This window comes from Rana temporaria, chromosome 4 (assembly GCF_905171775.1).
Source record: "Rana temporaria chromosome 4, aRanTem1.1, whole genome shotgun sequence".
Lineage (NCBI taxonomy): Eukaryota > Metazoa > Chordata > Amphibia > Anura > Ranidae > Rana > Rana temporaria.
Window position 1 is genome coordinate 379,528,586 of NC_053492.1, and position 16,858 is coordinate 379,545,443.

Below are 16,858 nucleotides of genomic sequence, written 5' to 3' on the forward strand. Positions count from 1 at the left end.
ACCAGCACTTTCTTTTTGTGAATTTATTACACCCATTGGACTGTTTATATGGAGATATTTCATATATTTACAATCAGTTTTTAGCACTGCATTTGTGTTGTACGTCATTTGAATTATCTTTTCTTACCAGGAGATTTTTGCCAGCTGCTTTACATTTTTACTAATACTGATATTATTCACAATTTTATTTATGGTTTTATTTCTTACACATATCAGACGATGAATAAAGAGATGACACAGTAACAGATACATGATTTGACCATTTCCATTTATATAAGGCAATGATGTATATACAGCATTGTTTTACAGTAATGTTGTCTCCAATTTACTGGATACCTTGAATATCACAGCAGCAAAGACCTCAGCAGACTTCAAGGGTAAAAATGTTATAAAAGGAAAGTAGAGGCCACCAATCAGATTCCAGCTATGCAGATTAAAACATTAAAACAAACACGGGTTTCGCTGCTATTTTTGTCACCTTCACATTGCATTATCCCAGATTTTTAAACAAGGTCCAAAGATATATAACTCATTGTATCGAATAAATAGTAGAAGGCTGTGGATCTCATGTGATGGATTTTCACATAGACAATTGTATTAACTCACATGTGATTGGATGGAAGTTACAGGCGATGTTGCATCACTGGAACACTTTATGGTGGCCAGTATTACCATAGCTGCTTGCTTACAATATAAGGTGGCCTATACAACTTGTATTGTATGGTAGTGTTTGAGGAACCAACGTTTTGAAGCACAGGGCAACAAAGAATTTAGTCTAAACTATAAAATGCAGCATGAACACAGGTAAAAAGATCAGTTTTATAAAACTGCAGAAGTACATTTGATCGTTTTGTTATTATTATTACAGGTATTTATATAGCGCCAACAATTATACAAAGCCCTTTACAAATCCTATATTATACATTCACATCAGTCCCTGCTCTCATGGAGCTTACAATATAAGGTCCCTAACTTACATACACATACTGGGGCGAATTTAAACAGAAGCCAAATAATCTACCAGCATGTCTTTGGAGTGTGGGAGGAAACCGACACAGGTACAGGGAGAACATACAAACTCTGGACAGGTAATGCCACGGTTGATATTCAAACCGAAGACCCGCTTGGCCAAAGAGCTAACCACTTAGCCACTGTGCTACCATGATAATAAATAAAGTGAGTTTTATGTCTGTGGTCCTTCAGAAGGTCATTAATATCTTTGTAAAGTCCCTGATCCATTAAAACTAAATACAAGGCAAACAGCTGGATACACAATTGCAATATACTGTATTTAAGTGAGCTGTTCTTGTAAAAATGTATAGTATCCATTCAGGCCCTCTTGTGATGAAGAAAAGGTGGAAGCGAGGTTCTGGACACAAATCTTGAGATGATGATATTCAGATGATAAAAAAAACTTGACGGATTGGTTTCTGTAGTTCTCCACAAAATTGAGGGCCTCTTGGAAAACAGGGGTTGGTCACCCAGATAGAGAAATCCACATGTAATCTAGCCAATAAGAGCACCAAAAAAACATCTTGAAAGTCCAAAAACTTTTAATTAATTTAGTCAATGACACAAGAAAGCAAAAAAGCAGCCAATATGTTTTGGAGATCAGAAAATCCCCTTTTATCATGGCTATAGATAAGAATACAAAAATGACAGAACACTTATTAATACAATTGATAAACAAGAAAAAAAATTTTCCTGTGTGTTTCATATGTGTTATTTTAATATGTTCATTCTCATCTAGAGCCATAATGAAGGGGAATTTTCTGTCTCTGATGTTTATCACTTTCTTGCTGTCATGGGGTAAATTATTAAAGACTTTGGACTTATTAGCCGAATTACTGTATTGTAATCAAGGCACCCCTACTACAAAGCACGGTGGTCTCTCTGCAGTGGTCTCTTTATGTCATACCTACAACTCTGTAAATCGGGGAAACCCAACCTTCCTGCTTATTGCAGAGTTGTAGGTCTTTAGTTGACGTGCCAACAGAGAATAGCAGTCCTTCTCCAGTCTCTCTGCAGTGGTCTCTTTATGTCATACCTACAACTCTGCAAATCGGGGAAACCCAACCTTCCTGCTTATTGCAGAGTTGTAGGTCTTTAGTTGACGTGCCAACAGAGAATAGCAGTCCTTCTCCAGCCGCTTACCAAGTAACACAGTTTTCTACCTGTTCTATTTCTGTTTTTCTATTTCTCTTATTTCAAAACAATATTAAACCCTTAAAAACCATAAAGCAATAAAGAAGAAATGGCTCATTCGTGACTTATGGAAAAAAAGTTTTGTGGTTGGATTTAGCTGCTGCTATAGTAAATATATACTCAAACACAAAGCTCTAGAAGTTCATACATATGGTTCATAAGCTAAGGCAGCGCTTAAGATGATAGACGTAATGACAAAACGTATCTAGGCGTGACCAGACGGCTTGCTGAAACTGTCAGTCTTTGAAGATCTCCACCTAGGTATCACCGCGGATGAGCGCTCCTTTGGACGGTGAGCGAGTTTTGTACAAGGTGTGAATTTCAGATGACTACTATGAGATGCTATTTTATATTGAATTTTGCATAAGCATATATCTTAAAAGGCAGGTTCTTTGATGGGAATAACATTTTAAACTAGTTTACGCTATGAGGATTCCTTTTTCTCCTATGTTTTGAGCTAAAGAGTCAACAAGTGGATATCCACTGTGAGTAGCCAGACCTATCGTGTGGCATATTCTAATCCCTTTTGATTGCTGATTAAGGATTTTATGAATGCATGTCAAAGATCCATTATAAATATCAAATGCGGTTTTATTATACTGTTCCGGGGAGTGTGCATCATGAGAGGAGCGGTCTCACGTGGTGCGGTGAAGGTTATCATCTATTTGACAAGTCACTATATGAACACCTCTCTATGAACACCTTGGTTGTTGTTGGACTCGCTCTTCAGAGGGCATATTACCATTATCAGATGTTGATGTCTAAAGCGCTGCTTTAGCTTATAAACCATATGTATGAACTTCTAGAGCTTTGTGTTTGAAATATTAAACCCTCAATTGTTTAGGCAATTTCAGAAGCTGATTTAATACCTTAAACAGCTTCTTCATCTTTTAAACTTGCCCTTTTTCTCTTTTTTAGGCTGCTGCCATGATCACTACATAACATTTCAAGGATGTCTCCTTTCCCTTGCAGGGTCTTATGAATCAAGCCTTGCATGCCTGGACTAGAGCTATGTCTTCTTATGCTGTGTGCCTCAAAACAAACACACAGACCTGTTGCCTATGATAGCAAAGCACCCCCCTGCTCCTCCCAACTAGTAGAATGATGGCTGCTGGAGGCTGCACGGTTCCCTGTTCTCTCTTCCCTGTAAAGTACAAGAAGTTCAGGAAAGTAACGATGAGAGAACAGAAGCCAGTGGCATTGGAAGTTCTAAAGTGCTTGGATGCAAATTAAAAAAAATACTGGTGAATGCTTATTTTGTTAAAGCAGACCTTTACCCCTCCTCTTCAATTTTTGGCACATTACATTTTTTGGGGGGGGGAAAGCGAACAGGCGGTCCAAGCAGAAGTTGCCCCCCCCCCCCCCCCGCTTGCAGCGTCTTGGGTTCTCACAGGTCCCAGAAGGCTGCGGGACTATTCACAAAGTGCAGCACAGTTCTCAAGGAGTCATAGCCAGCTTCCCAAACTAAAGATGCCAGTGCTAAGGACCTAAAGACTGGTGAAGAACTGGCCCAGATAAGGATGTGCTGGATCCCTAGACAGGTAAGTGTCCTTCTAGTAAAACTTAGCAGCTACAGTATTTGTAGCTGCTAACTTTTAATTTTTATTTTCAGACTGAAGAACCACTTTAAGCTAAAAGCAGATCTTCACTCATTTTTACTTCTTCATTTTATCCTACTCATCCCCCTCTTCAGCAAACCACAAAAATACCTTTCCGACAGCTTTAGATGGATCAACCTAGCAGACAATGTAGGAGGGGGTTAAGATCAAAAATAACCTTGGGGATGGAGTGAAGTTCCTCTTTAGGCTAAAAAATGCTGAGTTTAATACTAAGTTTAAAAAAAAAAAACATAAGACATTAACATTGCAGACTTTAGCTGCGCACCTACATAGCTGCAGACTTTAAAGTGAAATACCAATAGGGTTTCAAGAATTGGCACTTGGTCTATGACCCAACCAAGCCTGTAATTTAACAATGAAGAAGGAGCCACACACTCAGGAGATCATGCCTGATGTCTCCCATCCTGGAAGTATGTTTGCAGTGCTAGATTCACAGTAATAGGCAAAGTAACAGAGTGCTGTTTAGCTTAGAGAGTTGACCCTCGCTCTCCCAGTCCTAACGGACGCAAATACAAGTTTTATGCTGGTCATGCATACATTTAATAGTTTTTGAATGAATAAATGAATGGATTATTTTATGCATTTGTCTGGAGTTCCATTTTAAAGGGGACTACCATCTGACAAATTAAATTTTACAAGATTCTGTTAAGATCTGTTATTTTAATATACAGCAAATAAGTTAATTGATTGGTCAATAGAAAGAACAGGTAGTTCTAAGCTTAGCGTTTGAAGAGTTTTCCAATGGTAAATGTTAACAAACAGTTACTCTGTAATTTAGCTCCAATAAATGGGTGTCTCCAAGTTATTTTGTTGTCTGTTCTGATTTGTAATTTTGGTATGCTTCCAGTATTTCTGTAATAGTTAGTCCTTTCCTTCTCCTCCCCCCCTCCCCCTCCTTCCCTTCCTCCCCCTCCCTTCCCCCTGTTTCCCTCTGCCTTTCCCTCTCCTTCATTCCTTTCGCCCTCCCCTCAACCCCTTTCTCTTTTCCTTGATTTCCTGTTCCCTTCCTCATTTCTTCCCCCTCCCCCCTCCCCCTTCCCCCCTTCCATTCTCTCTCCTCCCCCCTCCTTTTCCTTCCTTGCCTTTCTCCCCCTTTCCCTCCTTCCCCTTTCTTCCCTTCTCCCTTCCTTTCTCCCTCCTCCTCCCCCTCCCCACCCCCTTCCCACTCCGCATTGTATCCATGTACTGGGCCCCTTAATTAAGTATATGAATTATTTTTAGAGATCAACGCACCATCCCCCTTGTCCGCCACGGGGGTCAACCACTTGAGCAGTTCAGCTCCGCGCTTGCTTTATTACTCATCGGGTAAACCCTTATTTTACTTTTATTTGTTATGTATTATTTATCTTATTGCTGAATTGCATTATATGTATTTTACTATTGTATTGCATTATTTTCCTTAGATTGGTTCTCCTGAAGAAGCAGGTCCCCTGCGAAACTAGCAGAGAATCTGACCAATCTTTGATGTACATTATTGTTCAAATTTTGCAACATTTTCATTATAATAAAAAATATATTTTTTACTTATTATTGTTAATTTTGTCTTATCAGTACAGAGATAGTCCATACACCAATTGGGTGGGCATGGTCCGGGTTTAGCCTCAGCAACTATTCCCCCATTCCCACCCTCCCCTTTTATTTGTTAACCAATACCTGGAAGATGGTACGGTTTTATGTTAATTATAATTTTCTTATATGAGGCTATACTCCCATTTTGTTCATCTTTAGAGTATATTATACGCCGCATAGATTGCAGTTGATGGGGATGCAGAATGAAGATACATGCACTAGATATAAGCGTGACCATGGGTATCTTATCCTCCTCCTGTGGAGATGCCCCAAACTGCATAAATACTGGGCCGAGGTGGTGAGTACTGTCAACTCGGTATTTGGGGTATCTATACATGTGGACCCCAGGGTATGTCTATTGGGTGTATTGGAGGAGTATGTGATAGAGGTGTACACAAGGGAGGCTGTTCATAGAGTGCTATTCCAGGCTAGGAAGTTGATTATGTTTTACTGGAAATCGGAGAACCCTCCGACCTCGAGGCAATGGATTGTTAAGATAGGAGATATGCTACGTATGGAGAAACTCATCTACCAACACAGAGGGAGTACACGGAAATATGAGAATCTTTGGGCTCCGTGGCTAGATACACCGGGGCTTTCCCCGGTGGACTTGGTCATGGACAGGTTGTTGGGACTGAATGTGGGATGAGTACCACAGTATGGAAATTTGAGGGTAGTAGAAGTGGTGACATTGTAGTAATAATAACACTGCTGTATTTTGTATTTGATGGCTGTCTGTATGGTCATGTTGTTCAATGTATCGTTGTCAACCGCTGTATACCACCTTTTCATCAATGCAAAACTTTTTGTTGGATAAAAAAAAAATATCCATATATGTATTGCTGTCAGCCAATAATTGGTTAATTTCCTCCAAATAATCCTGCTTATTGAGGAGTTCAATGCCTCCCCCCTTATCCGTAGGGCGTATTATCAGGTCTTTCTTCTTGCATACGGTTTCTATCCCTTCCTGTATATCCTTTTGACTTTCATTCCTAAAATGTGCCTTTCGTAGATCTTGTAAGACCAAATCCTTAAAAACAGTAATACTGGGAGCTGGTTTCCCAGGAGAATTAAAAAAGGAGGCATTGATCAGACCAGTCCCCTTAACAACCTTCGTACTATTGGTTTTAATTTGAGTGACTGAATTCATCATTATAGGATCTGAAAGGAAATATCGCTTGATACTTAAAGTGGGGTTTCTACTACATTTTGCATTTTTTTAAAGTATGTCCGTTCATTAATCGATTTAGCTGTACACATAGGGTCACTTACTATGTCTAAATGTGCCGCCGTTCCGCAGACTTCTTAGCAAAGAACACTTTATATTCCGTTGTGCTGATGGTTGTCATTTTGCTTGTGGGCAAAGTTCTCTAAGTTCTTTAGTATATATTTATATTATGGTTATTTTTCACTAATTAACCCATCTGTTGAATATTTTGAATTTGTATTCCAACAGTCTTTAGTTCTGAATTTATATTTATTGATTGGTTGCGTGCCTGTTCTATTTTTTCACATTTTTGGGCTTTAAGTATTTAGGCTTTCTACTGGTAGCAGCACCATTTTCAAATTTTTTACTTTTTTTATATATCAAATATTTATCAAATTTTTCCATTTGGTTAAGCGCAGAGTTCCTTTCCTTTCATTATACTGGATGAAAACATTGAAAGTTTTATCGGATTTACATGTGCTTTTTACGATAATGTTTGTGAGTATTCTGGCTTTTGCTGTGCTCAAAATAAATTCACTCGTCAGTAATACTGCACTTCATTTTTTATGCCTATTTTCATGATGTCCTAATGCGATAAGAGTCTTTCTGGCAGGATCCTATTGATGGTCATACAGCCTATCCTTTCATGTGTGGCTATATCCAAGTGGATGATTCCTAAATGCGTTTGACTGCTTTTGATTAAGTAGTCCATTCGTTGGGGTAAAAAAGTCAGTGTGAACCTTTCCCTCTTGGTGATGGATACTTTTTTTTAACAACAAGGTGCTTTAGGTCCCTTTCACACTTGCGGACCGTATGTCCGCTTTTTCATCCATCCGTATGCAGATGAAAAAGGGACATATATTGGTCCCTATGAGATCGCGGATGTCAGCGGATGAACATCCACTGACACCCGATCTCGTCCGCCTCCGCAATGATCCGTTTCTATAGACGGAAGAAAACCCTATTTTTCCTTCCGTTTGCAGATCGGATCGGATGAACACGGACAGACGGTCCGTGTTCATCCGATCCCCCCATAGGGTAGAGTGGATAAAAGACAGGGTGGTCCCTGCACAGTGTGCGGGGACCGCCCTGTCATCCGCCGGCTCAACGGGGATCAACGGAGCGATCCCCGATGAGCATACAGAGGTTTACGGGGCGGATCATTACTGATCCGCCCCGTGTGAAAGGGGCCTTATTCAGAAAAAAATGTTATGTCAATACCATATTTTACACTGCGAACACAGGAAAAGAAGACAGACGCAAAACAGTAAAGAACTCATGTATAATTACAGTGACTGCAGCCTGGGTTGCCCAATGAGTTAGACATTTAACCAACTGATACAACTCATGTAATAGCAGAGCGACCATCAGGCCCCACACAGAAGAAGAATGTGCAATATCCTATCGTAGCAGCAGCTGGTGTGTATCGATGGCAGGAGGGAGGGGAAAGAGGGGCGAAAAGCTACCCCCCAAACCAGGAGACCACCCCACACCCCCATCAATACCCAACTGGAAACACCCCCTGTTTGAATACATCATCCTGTATAAAGGGAGTGCCTCATCCAACAACTTCTCCCAACTGGAGATGGTCGGCGGAGAAGAAACCCAGTTAAGCAGGATTGCCTTTTTAGCATAATACAACAGGTAAGCTATAAGCAATTTAGAGTGATGTGAACACTGCTAATCATCAGGGATCCCCAACAGAGCCAAAGCTGGGGTAGGAATCAGACTAATTTGTAACCTGATGTTTATTTAATCAAAAACGGCTTTCCAATAGGACACTATGACAAGACAATCCCAGAACATATGCATACAAGTTCCTATGTGAAGGCCACAACTGGGGCAGTTAGGGTTACGGTGCGGGAACAACCTCTGAAGTCTTGGTGATGGATACTTACCAGCACTTTCTTTTTGTGAATTTATTACACCCATTGGACTGTTTATATGGAGATATTTCATATATTTACAATCAGTTTTTAGCACTGCATTTGTGTTGTACGTCATTTGAATTATCTTTTCTTACCAGGAGATTTTTGCCAGCTGCTTTACATTTTTACTAATACTGATATTATTCACAATTTTATTTATGGTTTTATTTCTTACACATATCAGACGATGAATAAAGAGATGACACAGTAACAGATACATGATTTGACCATTTCCATTTATATAAGGCAATGATGTATATACAGCATTGTTTTACAGTAATGTTGTCTCCAATTTACTGGATACCTTGAATATCACAGCAGCAAAGACCTCAGCAGACTTCAAGGGTAAAAATGTTATAAAAGGAAAGTAGAGGCCACCAATCAGATTCCAGCTATGCAGATTAAAACAAACACGGGTTTCGCTGCTATTTTTGTCACCTTCACATTGCATTATCCCAGATTTTTAAACAAGGTCCAAAGATATATAACTCATTGTATCGAATAAATAGTAGAAGGCTGTGGATCTCATGTGATGGATTTTCACATAGACAATTGTATTAACTCACATGTGATTGGATGGAAGTTACAGGCGATGTTGCATCACTGGAACACTTTATGGTGGCCAGTATTACCATAGCTGCTTGCTTACAATATAAGGTGGCCTATACAACTTGTATTGTATGGTAGTGTTTGAGGAACCAACGTTTTGAAGCACAGGGCAACAAAGAATTTAGTCTAAACTATAAAATGCAGCATGAACACAGGTAAAAAGATCAGTTTTATAAAACTGCAGAAGTACATTTGATCGTTTTGTTATTATTATTACAGGTATTTATATAGCGCCAACAATTATACAAAGCCCTTTACAAATCCTATATTATACATTCACATCAGTCCCTGCTCTCATGGAGCTTACAATATAAGGTCCCTAACTTACATACACATACTGGGGCGAATTTAAACAGAAGCCAAATAATCTACCAGCATGTCTTTGGAGTGTGGGAGGAAACCGACACAGGTACAGGGAGAACATACAAACTCTGGACAGGTAATGCCACGGTTGATATTCAAACCGAAGACCCGCTTGGCCAAAGAGCTAACCACTTAGCCACTGTGCTACCATGATAATAAATAAAGTGAGTTTTATGTCTGTGGTCCTTCAGAAGGTCATTAATATCTTTGTAAAGTCCCTGATCCATTAAAACTAAATACAAGGCAAACAGCTGGATACACAATTGCAATATACTGTATTTAAGTGAGCTGTTCTTGTAAAAATGTATAGTATCCATTCAGGCCCTCTTGTGATGAAGAAAAGGTGGAAGCGAGGTTCTGGACACAAATCTTGAGATGATGATATTCAGATGATAAAAAAAAACTTGACGGATTGGTTTCTGTAGTTCTCCACAAAATTGAGGGCCTCTTGGAAAACAGGGGTTGGTCACCCAGATAGAGAAATCCACATGTAATCTAGCCAATAAGAGCACCAAAAAAACATCTTGAAAGTCCAAAAACTTTTAATTAATTTAGTCAATGACACAAGAAAGCAAAAAAGCAGCCAATATGTTTTGGAGATCAGAAAATCCCCTTTTATCATGGCTATAGATAAGAATACAAAAATGACAGAACACTTATTAATACAATTGATAAACAAGAAACAAATTTTTCCTGTGTGTTTCATATGTGTTATTTTAATATGTTCATTCTCATCTAGAGCCATAATGAAGGGGAATTTTCTGTCTCTGATGTTTATCACTTTCTTGCTGTCATGGGGTAAATTATTAAAGACTTTGGACTTATTAGCCGAATTACTGTATTGTAATCAAGGCACCCCTACTACAAAGCATGGTGGTCTCTCTGCAGTGGTCTCTTTATGTCATACCTACAACTCTGTAAATCGGGGAAACCCAACCTTCCTGCTTATTGCAGAGTTGTAGGTCTTTAGTTGACGTGCCAACAGAGAATAGCAGTCCTTCTCCAGTCTCTCTGCAGTGGTCTCTTTATGTCATACCTACAACTCTGCAAATCGGGGAAACCCAACCTTCCTGCTTATTGCAGAGTTGTAGGTCTTTAGTTGACGTGCCAACAGAGAATAGCAGTCCTTCTCCAGCCGCTTACCAAGTAACACAGTTTTCTACCTGTTCTATTTCTGTTTTTCTATTTCTCTTATTTCAAAACAATATTAAACCCTTAAAAACCATAAAGCAATAAAGAAGAAATGGCTCATTCGTGACTTATGGAAAAAAAGTTTTGTGGTTGGATTTAGCTGCTGCTATAGTAAATATATACTCAAACACAAAGCTCTAGAAGTTCATACATATGGTTCATAAGCTAAGGCAGCGCTTAAGATGATAGACGTAATGACAAAACGTATCTAGGCGTGACCAGACGGCTTGCTGAAACTGTCAGTCTTTGAAGATCTCCACCTAGGTATCACCGCGGATGAGCGCTCCTTTGGACGGTGAGCGAGTTTTGTACAAGGTGTGAATTTCAGATGACTACTATGAGATGCCATTTTATATTGAATTTTGCATAAGCATATATCTTAAAAGGCAGGTTCTTTGATGGGAATAACATTTTAAACTAGTTTACGCTATGAGGATTCCTTTTTCTCCTATGTTTTGAGCTAAAGAGTCAACAAGTGGATATCCACTGTGAGTAGCCAGACCTATCGTGTGGCATATTCTAATCCCTTTTGATTGCTGATTAAGGATTTTATGAATGCATGTCAAAGATCCATTATAAATATCAAATGCGGTTTTATTATACTGTTCCGGGGAGTGTGCATCATGAGAGGAGCGGTCTCACGTGGTGCGGTGAAGGTTATCATCTATTTGACAAGTCACTATATGAACACCTCTCTATGAACACCTTGGTTGTTGTTGGACTCGCTCTTCAGAGGGCATATTACCATTATCAGATGTTGATGTCTAAAGCGCTGCTTTAGCTTATAAACCATATGTATGAACTTCTAGAGCTTTGTGTTTGAAATATTAAACCCTCAATTGTTTAGGCAATTTCAGAAGCTGATTTAATACCTTAAACAGCTTCTTCATCTTTTAAACTTGCTCTTTTTCTCTTTTTTAGGCTGCTGCCATGATCACTACATAACATTTCAAGGATGTCTCCTTTCCCTTGCAGGGTCTTATGAATCAAGCCTTGCATGCCTGGACTAGAGCTATGTCTTCTTATGCTGTGTGCCTCAAAACAAACACACAGACCTGTTGCCTATGATAGCAAAGCACCCCCCTGCTCCTCCCAACTAGTAGAATGATGGCTGCTGGAGGCTGCACGGTTCCCTGTTCTCTCTTCCCTGTAAAGTACAAGAAGTTCAGGAAAGTAACGATGAGAGAACAGAAGCCAGTGGCATTGGAAGTTCTAAAGTGCTTGGATGCAAATTAAAAAAAATACTGGTGAATGCTTATTTTGTTAAAGCAGACCTTTACCCCTCCTCTTCAATTTTTGGCACATTACATTTTTTGGGGGGGGGGAAAGCGAATAGGCGGTCCAAGCAGAAGTTGGACCCCCCCCCCCCCGCTTGCAGCGTCTTGGGTTCTCACAGGTCCCAGAAGGCTGCGGGACTATTCACAAAGTGCAGCACAGTTCTCAAGGAGTCATAGCCAGCTTCCCAAACTAAAGATGCCAGTGCTAAGGACCTAAAGACTGGTGAAGAACTGGCCCAGATAAGGATGTGCTGGATCCCTAGACAGGTAAGTGTCCTTCTAGTAAAACTTAGCAGCTACAGTATTTGTAGCTGCTAACTTTTAATTTTTATTTTCAGACTGAAGAACCACTTTAAGCTAAAAGCAGATCTTCACTCATTTTTACTTCTTCATTTTATCCTACTCATCCCCCTCTTCAGCAAACCACAAAAATACCTTTCCGACAGCTTTAGATGGATCAACCTAGCAGACAATGTAGGAGGGGGTTAAGATCAAAAATAACCTTGGGGATGGAGTGAAGTTCCTCGTTAGGCTAAAAAATGCTGAGTTTAATACTAAGTTTAAAAAAAAAAAACATAAGACATTAACATTGCAGACTTTAGCTGCGCACCTACATAGCTGCAGACTTTAAAGTGAAATACCAATAGGGTTTCAAGAATTGGCACTTGGTCTATGACCCAACCAAGCCTGTAATTTAACAATGAAGAAGGAGCCACACACTCAGGAGATCATGCCTGATGTCTCCCATCATGGAAGTATGTTTGCAGTGCTAGATTCACAGTAATAGGCAAAGTAACAGAGTGCTGTTTAGCTTAGAGAGTTGACCCTCGCTCTCCCAGTCCTAACGGACGCAAATACAAGTTTTATGCTGGTCATGCATACATTTAATAGTTTTTGAATGAATAAATGAATGGATTATTTTATGCATTTGTCTGGAGTTCCATTTTAAAGGGGACTACCATCTGACAAATTAAATTTTACAAGATTCTGTTAAGATCTGTTATTTTAATATACAGCAAATAAGTTAATTGATTGGTCAATAGAAAGAACAGGTAGTTCTAAGCTTAGCGTTTGAAGAGTTTTCCAATGGTAAATGTTAACAAACAGTTACTCTGTAATTTAGCTCCAATAAATGGGTGTCTCCAAGTTATTTTGTTGTCTGTTCTGATTTGTAATTTTGGTATGCTTCCAGTATTTCTGTAATAGTGGTCGGATCCTCCAGGGTAGTTATATCTCCAAGATCCTCAGTGTAGCCTGTGACGATTTTCCTCAGTACTCGCCGCATGATTTTCCCTGAGCGAGTTTTGGGAAGGCGTTTCACCATCTAAGAAATAAAGATGACATTACAACTCTATAGTATTGTTGCTTAGGTAAAAGTAAGTCTCCTTGTTCAAATATTTTATTGAGGTTTAACAATGTGAATATCATTTTACATTTACCTTATGTAGTCAGAGAAGTTCACTTCAGCGAGGCTCACAATATCCAACATAAGCCAATGGTAAATAGTAAAGAACATTTAAAAGATTAGTATTAACAGTAACAGTAGGGGGCCGTGCCTTGCCATGTGGATCAAGGCTGTATGAGGTTTAAAAGGGCAGGCCCCTGAGGACAGGGAAGGTTGGTAACAAAGCAGGCATGTCAACCAACGTTTTTGAATAGAGGGGTGCATGAAAGTGTTTAGGATCATATGAGGACATTGGTCAGAGTAGGATCGAAAAATGGAAGGGTGGCCGGTCAGGGATCACAAGGTCATGGGGGGGACCCCGAGGGGAACTGTATGAAGTAGCTTGCATCAGCTTATCAAGAAGTAGGAATGAGGAGACCTAGCCTCCATGATCAGCAAGGATAGCTTTAAGGTAGAAGCCTTGGGTTTAGGAAAGGGGGAGGGGGGAGAGAGGATGTGAGAAAGGGAAGAGGTTAAAAAGAGAAGAGAGCAAAGCAGGGGGTGGAGGAGATGGAGAGAAAAAAAAGGGGGTGTGGGGTACTCTAGAGAGGAACACTACCCAGACAGGTTGGTTAGGTCAACAGTAGTGAATTGTTAAAGTCAGGGGGTAAAAAGTGAGTGACCCAGGGCTTCCGTTGTTTTTCATAGAGAGTAGTTTTGTCAAAGATAACTGCTTCTGTCTTGGCATATATCATTGATTGGGTGATTCTGTGCTTCATTGCTAGGATGCTTAGGGAGGGGGATTTCCATGCCTCAGCAATGGTTTGTTTCGCTGCAGTGGTAACGCCGCGTACACACGATCATTTTTCGGCATGAAAAAAAACACGTTTCTAAAAATGTAATTTAAAATGATCGTGTGTGGGCTTCACATCGTTTTTCGGCTTCTGAAAAACAACAACATTTTTTTTCGAACCTGCTGCATTTTTTAACATCGTTTTAAAAAAATTCGTTTTTCGGATAGTAAAAAATGATCGTGTGTGGGCTAAAATGACGTTTTAAACCTGCGCATGCTCAGAAGCAAGTTATAAGACGGGAATGCTCGTTCAGGTAAAACTAGCGTTCATAATGGAGTAAGCACATTCATCACGCTGTAACAGACAGAAAATCGCGAATCGTCTTTTACTAACACAGAATCAACTAAAGCAGCCCAAAGGCGAATAGAACTTCCCCTTTAGAGTGCCGTCGTACGTGTTGTACGTCACCACGCTTTTTTCATAATTTTTTAAAAACGATGGTGTGTGGGAAACGTTGTTTTCAATGATGAAGTTGGAAAATTTTTATTTTTTGGACATGCTGGAAAACGACGTTTTTTTTTTTTCATGTTGAAAAATGATCGTGTGGAAAGAATTTGAAACACTTCGGTCCAGAATGCTTGCACAATGGAGCAGTCCCACCAGATATGAACGTGAGTTCCTGAGGTTTGACAGCTACTAAAGCAGTGTGCAGGCCATTGGGGAAAACATTTTGAGATCCTGGCAGGGATCGGGTACCATCTGGTGAGCACCTTGTAGTTGGTTTCTAGGGCTACAATGTTGGGTAAACCTGCCAGATATGTGACCAATCTTCCGATTCAAGGGTAAGCTTGAGATCTCTTTCCCATTTCATCACGTATGCCGAGGGTGATGTTGAAAGTACGTTTCACATTGTTTGCTGACTTTTCTTCTGGGCTTTTTCAGTAAAACAGGTCACCAGAAAAGCAGCTTTGGTTTGGTTGGTACTTACTCTGAATTTTGTAGGCTTTATCTCTTAGTAAAAATATGAAATGTTTTATACCATTGTCTAGGAGTAGGCAAAAGGTCCTACGTGTTCATTTAACTGTAAACAAATCATTCTTGAAATGGTCCAGGATTTCTCCAAACTGGACACAAATATTAAGAAGGCCTAAACTCTGCTTTAACACAACCTCTGTTACATCGGTCAACAGAAATATGAAGCAGGGAGTCACAGGATCAGAAATATCTGTATGACTTATGGAGATTGCTGAGGCATGTTGGCTATTACTCAGTGCCCAAGACTAACTGAGAAGTGGACTTACAGCTGTGGAATGGACAGAAAATGAGAGGTGTCCAGTGATGGATTTAAATTAAAGACATAGCACAGCCAAACTTTTTAGAAAGAAATGGCTTTGTGAACACTTTCATTATTGTGACTGTGATGAGCTGTAGTTGAACTAAAACAAAGAACGGTGGTATATGAAGCAAAAGAATTGTGTATCAAAGCAAAACATTTAATTGCAGCTTTGGCATAACATTTTATTCTGCATGGGTACAATGACCTGCACCTACATTTGTGCAGATAGTGAAAGGTACACTGTGATAAATGAAACAAAGGTCAAAAGGAGGGGATGTTTGGATATCCATCATGAATTTTGGGAAAGCGGGAACAGAGCTCTAAGTTTCAAGTCCTAACTTGTTGAGCCCAACGAAGCAACAGTATTTTCTAATAGAATTTACAGCTACTGTATGTGAAGTGTTTGGATCCCAATGTAGACCTGTTTGCGCCCAAGTAGCCCATATTAGCTTATTCCAACCCTAAATGCACTCAAACACATCACTTCTTCTAAAGTGGCTAAATGATCAATATGGGCCTGGTCCATGGTGTATAAAAAATTGATAGGGGAAAATTAGAAAATGGAAGGATACAATAGGATCCATCTAAAACAAGAAAAATGTGTTCTAACTTCTGTTCTAAGAAGGCTTTACTGTGCTATACACTGATTTTATTGGAGTATTTTTTCTATTTCTTTAACCCTTTCTCAGCATACAGTCTCACAAAAGTGAGTACACCCCTCACATTTTTGTAAATATTTTATTATATCTTTTCATGTGACAACACTGAAGAAATTACACTTTGCTACAATGTAAAGCAGTGAGTATACAGACAGCTTGTAAAACAGTGTAAATTTCCTGTCCCCTCAAAATAACTCAACACACAGCCATTAATGTTTAACCTGCTGGCAACAAAAGTGAGTACACCCCTAAGTGAAAATGTCCAAATTGGGCCCAATTAGCCATTTACCCTCCCCGGTGTCATGTGACTTGTTAGTGTTACAAGGTCTCAGGTGTGAATGGGGAGCAGGTGTGTTAAATTTGGTGTTATCGCTCTCACTCTCTCATACTGGTCACTGGAAGTTCAACTTGGCACCTCATGGCAAAGAACTCTCTGAGAATCTGAAAAAAAGAATTGTTGCTCTACATAAATATGACCTAGACTATAAGATTGCCAAAACCCTAAAAATGAGCTGCAGCACGGTGGCCAAGACCAAACAGCGGTTTAACAGGACAGGTTCCACTCAGAACAGGCCTCGCCATGGTCGACAAAAGAAGTTGAGTGCATGTGCTCAGCGTCATATTTGGAGGTTGTCTTTGGGAAATAGATGTATGGGTGCTGCCAGCAATGCTGCAGAGGTAGAAGGGGTGGGGGGGTCAGCCTGTCAGTACTCAGAC

General features: G+C 39.8%; 1 protein-coding gene across 2 annotated transcripts in view; it reads right to left on the bottom strand.

Moving 5' to 3' along the window:
- Positions 1-4,464: 4,464 nt before the first annotated feature.
- The window catches only part of ACSS1 (acyl-CoA synthetase short chain family member 1), a 218,870-nt gene continuing 206,476 nt past the window's right edge, over positions 4,465-16,858 (bottom strand). Inside the window, exons 14-15 of one of the 2 annotated variants that reach the window (XM_040351016.1) lie at positions 13,164-13,292; positions 4,465-4,674 (exon numbers count right to left, since the gene is read on the bottom strand). In XM_040351016.1, coding sequence (XP_040206950.1) covers positions 4,627-4,674; positions 13,164-13,292 — 177 coding nt within the window. In that variant the 3' untranslated portion in view covers positions 4,465-4,626. Of the gene's footprint in view, positions 4,675-8,743; positions 13,293-16,858 lie in introns of those variants that run through there. The other variant, XM_040351015.1, reaches the window with a different exon arrangement.